General features: G+C 39.8%; 1 protein-coding gene across 4 annotated transcripts in view; it reads right to left on the bottom strand.

Moving 5' to 3' along the window:
• Positions 1–99: 99 nt before the first annotated feature.
• The window catches only part of rttn (rotatin), a 42,222-nt gene continuing 35,892 nt past the window's right edge, over positions 100–6,429 (bottom strand). For 3 of the 4 annotated variants that reach the window (XM_077553962.1, XM_077553964.1, XM_077553963.1), the window contains exons 43-49: positions 5,396–5,473; positions 3,880–4,006; positions 1,311–1,504; positions 954–1,227; positions 773–876; positions 476–545; positions 100–360 (exon numbers count right to left, since the gene is read on the bottom strand). In XM_077553962.1, coding sequence (XP_077410088.1) covers positions 281–360; positions 476–545; positions 773–876; positions 954–1,227; positions 1,311–1,504; positions 3,880–4,006; positions 5,396–5,473 — 927 coding nt within the window. In that variant the 3' untranslated portion in view covers positions 100–280. Of the gene's footprint in view, positions 361–475; positions 546–772; positions 877–953; positions 1,228–1,310; positions 1,505–3,879; positions 4,007–5,394; positions 5,540–6,429 lie in introns of those variants that run through there. The other variant, XM_077553965.1, reaches the window with a different exon arrangement.

Genomic DNA, 6,429 nt, shown 5'->3' with positions numbered 1-6,429 from the left:
AAGTTTAAAAAAAAGAAGAAGAATTAATTGTCTCCATCCTGTAAACTGTCGAGGTGCCCTTGAGCAAAGCATTAATAAAGCACCACCACACTAATTCCATTTCTTGATTAAAACTTTAATTAGGGATTAAAATCTGCACTATGAATTAAAAAAAAAATGCAGGAGTTCATCATTGATTAAAGTATATTTTAAAAGAAAATAAGTAATTTAAAATACTTAAATAAGAAAATATTTGGAAAGTACAATACATGACAAAATCAATAATACAAAAAAATGGAAGTCATGTATACAGCAGCTGGGAGAGGCTTTCAAGGCACTTCAACAAGTAGGCGCATAAAGGCTCCTGTTTGTTCTCAGCATCTGTGATGTACAAATGAAATGAAATACAAACAAACAAAAACAAAAAAAGGCTTAAAAATTATTCATCAAAAATATTCCCGCCCAATGGCGGGGATGAATCAAAGCCAACACGTACCCTTCTTAGACATGCGGTGCGCTTCCTCGATCCTCAATCGAACCGAAGGACACTTCAGGGTAATCTTGGCCTTTGAGGGGAAAAGAAGAAAGATTAGGATGTTTTGTGTTAAGTCAGAGTTTTTATAATGAGGACTTGATAATGCAGAGATAACAAATGCTGGTCAGCTGCATTATAAAGCCTTTCTCAAAAATGTTGTCAAGCTTACAGGGAGAAAGGAAGATTTTATTTACACATTGAGATAAAGCCAAAACTCATCCAATGTGCGCACGTGTGTGTATGAGTGTGTGTGTATACCCGTTGGTTATTATGGAGCAAAGCCCAAAGTGCAGACGCTCCCATGCAGCACATCTCCACCTCTTTACTTTCCAGACAGCCGAAGAGGACTGTCATAGCTTTGTCTAAAGAAAGAAAGAAAAAAATAAAATAAATAGGCAAAACCACAAAAGAGTCCCGATTTGGATCAGCCTCTTCGTACCGTTGGCGATGACGTGCGGCTTGTTGGCGGGACAGAAGCAAAGGTTGTGAAGGGTGAGCAGAGCGCCGCGTCGATGCGGCGCCAGATCCACCAGCACTTCCAGCGCCCCGGTGACCCTGAGGATACTCTGCTGGCCGTCGTCGGAAAACGACAGATTGACCAGCAGCCTGAGCCACAGACCCATCAGGCCGCCCCAGCTGTTGACGACGCCCGCGCCCCTGGCGCTACCCGCCTTGGGCACCGGCACAGAGGTGAACGCTTGGAGGAAGTTGTTCTGGGAGAGAGGTAAAAAAAAAAAACATGGTAGCCTCATGTAAAGGTACTGAAAATTGGGTCTGTTTCCATGGCTACTGGTACCTTCTGCAAGACGCCTCGGCAGTCACGGGACATGACCAAGTTAGCCAGCAAGGAGAAGGAAAGCTTCTGGATGGTGCTGTTGTCGGGCGCGATGCCCGAGGCCAACCTCATGATGGAGTGCATTAGCGAGCCACTTGCGGTGCCTTTTGGTCCTGGCGAGACACTCGGACCCATGCCACACAACGAACTGCATGCTGGGACATTAGGGGGAAAAAATACATTGCACGTCCTCTTGGAAAATGGAGAAATCATAATATTTTTCAAGAGATGGATGTTAAAATGTATTTAAATTAGATCATTAAAACATTTTTTTAATACAATTTAATTAATTTAAATGTATTTAAATGAAATTAGTCTGGCAAATAAAATTTTGAATCGTAATTACGTGGCATGACTTTTTGTTAACTCACAATTAATCACACATTTTATATCTGTTCTAAATGTATAATAAAATATTTTTCCCCAAGTTTTCATACTCCATTTTACATAAAAGTGGAAAAAAATGCTACACTAATAGAAATATGGCTGCATCTTTTAGTCATTGATACAGTAATTTCCTAATAATTCATACAATTTAGTTAAAATACTATTAATTTTTTTATTGTACTGTAAAAAATCAGTTATATCTATTTGTGTTGAGGTCATAATTCTGCCACTAGATGGCACCATTGCATTTGTAAGACGTTGGTGACAGCTCAGTGCATTTTTCTTTTCACATTAAGAGTTATCTAATGTTTAACATGAAGTAACTTGTGAAATTATGCATTTTTTAAATTGTAAAATACAACTTGACCCCAGTCTCCACAAATATATGCATTATTATTAAATGTATTACTGCAAAATTTTGACATGGACAAGTCTGCAGCGTTGCGACTGGAATTCCCCCAGTACAGGCTTTCCAAGTAAGGGGTAGCCATTAATTGCGCATTAAAAAAAAAGTGGTGTTAAACGAACTCTAAATTAACACAGTTATTTTGACACCCCTGATTTAAATTAACGATTATTTGCTGTTTTTGTGCACATGCCAAGGCCATATCTAATATAAAAGTAGTACTTTGGCACCATCTTGTGGTATCTAAGGACAATTACAAAATTACATGTGGAGGGTTGGAGGTTTCATGGAATAAAATGCTCACGTAATCTAGAACCTTGCTCAAATATTCATGATATAAACAGGATGAAGTCCAAGTAAAAAAAAAAAACGTGCTAAGCATAATTTACTAGATAATGCCATTTTATTTGCCGTTTTGTATTTCATGCACTGATTTGCATTTTCTAGCTAACAACCAATCAGAGTGAGCAATTGTCACCGACAGCCGACACCATGTTGGTTGATGAGTTTGTTTGATACTGTAAGAAGCAAAAAACATATTTTTTGAGGACGGCTTTGTTTTAAATTTGCATTCAAATCAATTGGAAATGTATTATTTAAAAATGCAGGTAATATAAATTAAGGCAGAGAATGATAGGATGTAATGCAAGGGTGCTCAATACATCCATCGTGATCATCCAGTCGAGTAGTAGGTAGTACATGACAAAAAAAAATTTAATTCAGATGATTGGCGGACCAGTATTTTATCTCATTGGTAGTGCCTGCGCTTTTTCTAAGCAGGTAACTTGTGGAATGATGCTGCTGATTGGCTTGTTGCTAACACATGTATGCTAATGCTAGCCTCAGGCTCTCTCAACACCAGTCAATGAATATCTTCTTCATTATGAATCTATTTCCCGCAGACACATAAATAATTTGCAGCGAGGCAATGAGGATGATTTTTATCTCCCACATTTTGGTATGAATTCTCATCTTTATCATTTTGACTTTTTCTCTGCCTAAAACAATATATATCAAAGTACGCACGCGCAGATGAAAACAAACTGACTGCAAACAAGGCCTTAGATGAAAGGCTTGAGATGAAACGTTCACTTTTGTCTCTGGAGACAAAATGATAGCCGGAGGGCGGATGGTGTAACATTAAGCCTAACCGCGCGCAGCCTCAACACAACCTGCTGTTCGGTTAACCTTTAGGGAAATCCTACCGGCTGACTTTATTGCTTTCTCATGTCTTGGAGCTCTGTGCTTATATGGGGGGTCTGAAGTGCCGGCCCCCGCTGAGGACACGGTGCCAGTCAAATAGAAATCACGACACAGACGCACAGAAAAGTGGTTCACAAGCGTTGCAAATAAAACTTCCGATTTCCATCGCACGAGCGCCGGGCCCGGCGCGAGCACATCAAAGGGACCACGAGCTATTTATCAAAGTAACATTTCCCAGTTTCCTCGCCTTTTCGTCTACTGAAAAACTCCTTTTTCTTACAAGCCTCTCGGCGTTCAAACTTCCAATTAAAGCGGAATGCTAATTACTGAGGCAGAAGCAGAGAGGCTCCAAAAATCAGCTCCCTCTGGTGTGAAAGCTGCTGTCGCACACGCGGCTTCGGCGGGCCTTTCCTCGGCACACTGCGGCCATTGTGGAGCGCTCAGACACACAATGCTCAGTGGGACAATGGGCGCATTGGGCAAACGTGAAGCCAGGCACAGAAGACATACACAACACAGCTGAGACATAAAGACCTGCGGGGCAGTCGGCTGTGTAGACGCAGAGGAGCTCCAGCGCCGCCTCCAGGATGGAGTCGTCCAATAGGAGCCAAGGCCAGAGGGCATGCAACACCAGGGCGAGGCATGTATCTTTGGCCAACACCTACACAAACGGAAAACATCAAAACCCTCATACACAAACACATGGCCATACTTTTAGGTCATTCTGATTAATATTTTGTTTGTGGAATATCAATTTAGCAGCAAAATCCAGCCATTTTTATCCATCCTCAGGGCGGCCATTTTGTCACTTGCCGGTGACATAAAATGACATCACAGTTGCTCAGTAACGACAATTCACAGCAAGCTTAGCCCGGATTGGTTGTTGACTGAGCCCTGAGCAACTGTGATGTCATTTTCAGTCAACAGCAAGTGACAAAATGGCCGCCCCCTGAGATGGATAAAAACGGGTACATTTTGCTTCTTTATTTATATTCCAGAAAAGCAATATTAATCAGAATACCATATTTGACTCATTCACTACCATTGACGGCTATAGACGTCAAAAATTAATTTGAACTATTTCTATTAGTTTAACATTTTTTCTCACTTTTTTTAACAAGAGTTTGAAAACCTAGAATTGGTTTTATTGTATTAAAACCGATGTAAAAAAAATGGGATTAATCGTGAGTTAACTAGTGAAGTCATGCGATTAGTTACGATTAAAAATTGTAATCGCCTGACGCCCCTTTTTAATCATCTTTTCACCCCCCCCCAAAAAAAGTGTATTAATTTTAATTTTTTTAAAGAAAAGAGTAGTAAAAATTAGGGGCATCAGGCGATTAAAATTTGCAATTGTAATTAATCGCATGACTTCACTAGTTAACTCACAATTAATCCCAAATTTTACATCTGTTCTACAAGTACAAAAAAAAATCTAGGTTTTCATACTCTTGTTAACAAAAATGAAAAAAAAAAAGTTAAATAGAAATAGTTCAAATGAATTTTTTATGTCTATAGCCGTCAATGGCAGCGAATGACTTACCAAACTCAAAACACACAGAAAGAAAATGTGTTTGTTTTTTTTAGACTCAGCTCATGCATCGCCAGCATCACATATTCAAAGAACAGACTCGTCTACGAAGTGAAGTGCGGCTTACGGCAAAATACTACTACTCCGAGCAGGCCAGATCTCGTCTGATCTTGGAAAGATACTTCAGGGGCTACGAGCAGCTGTAACTCTTGCGTGCACTTTAGGTCAAGAAGGTTAAGTTATTTTTTGGCAGGTAAAAGAAGGCAATTGTTTGCAAAAAAAAAAAGTCTGGTATTTTGTATTAATGTATACATTATAGACCACCAGTGCCTATACAGTACGTATGTCGATATGTGCTTATGCCACGTGCTTCATGTTAACTTATAGGGATGTGAGTGGAGCCATACCCATATTGGCAGGGATGCTGAACCTCATTTACAAACACAGCGTCGGGGTACTCAGGGGGACCATTTTAAACCAATTAGCAGCGGGGAATTAAAAGACAAGACAGAGGCTCACTTTGCATTCCCGGTTGTGGTAGACAGCACCCCGCAGGATCTCCACAGTCAGCTTAACCTCCTTTAAGTAGCCCTCTTCCTGATGATGTGGGGAAGTCAAATTAAGCACTTGAATGGGCGCACACCATATTTGCTAACTAAATACCTGTGGACAATCACATCTCGTTAAAGTAGTAGAGTCATGAAATTCCTCCAGGAAACAAAGTAAAGGCAAGAAATGAGCATAATTAAAGCTTTAATTACAATCATATGCTGTAGCATACAAAACTGTATTATGTGTCTGTGGAAGTATTATTATTATGAATGCAATGGCATGTTCACAGTTTAGCATTGGCAGTCACTTGTTAGCAAATTTTGGAACCTATCTACCTCTGTGATTCGCAGAAATGCTTATTTGCATTTTTTTTCTTTTTTTTTTAATATTGGCAGCGTTTTATGGGGGGGCGGGGCAAATATTCGTAGATATTCATTATTCACTGTAAGACTCACGAATAGTAGGGTTCAAATGTGATTTTCTTGGTAACATTTTGGAGGTGGGGTAGTGAATTGTGACTCCAGAGGTGACAAACTCATTTTAAGTCAGCGGCCATTTTCATCCAAATTTGACCTCAAGTGGGCCGGACCAGTATACTCTTTGCCTAATGAGCTATAAAATGACAGGCCACAATAGTTCCTGTTTTTTTTTTGGTGCACATAGTTACAATTACAATCTGACAATAGTCCCATTTATTATCATCTTATTGCAGAAAAAGCAGATTTATTTATTTTGTTTTACACAAAAATGAGTGCAAAAATTTTGCATCTAACCCTGAGTAATAGCCAAATTTCAGAATGTCATTTAAGTGGTTGTCAGTGCGTCCTCCAGTGGACAAAAATAGCAACAACAGTTATTTTTTGTGAAAATCTGCAGTTTGTGTTCTGTCCTTATGGGCCAGATTGGACTCTGACAGGCTGGTTCTTGCCCACGGGCCGTATGTTTGGCACCACTCGTATAAGGGTTAATAGAGCCCTTAAACAGTAAGCTAACGTTTTTTA

Source organism: Vanacampus margaritifer, chromosome 20, assembly GCF_051991255.1.
Source record: "Vanacampus margaritifer isolate UIUO_Vmar chromosome 20, RoL_Vmar_1.0, whole genome shotgun sequence".
NCBI lineage: Eukaryota > Metazoa > Chordata > Actinopteri > Syngnathiformes > Syngnathidae > Vanacampus > Vanacampus margaritifer.
This window is presented reverse-complemented; position numbering and strand designations above follow the sequence as displayed.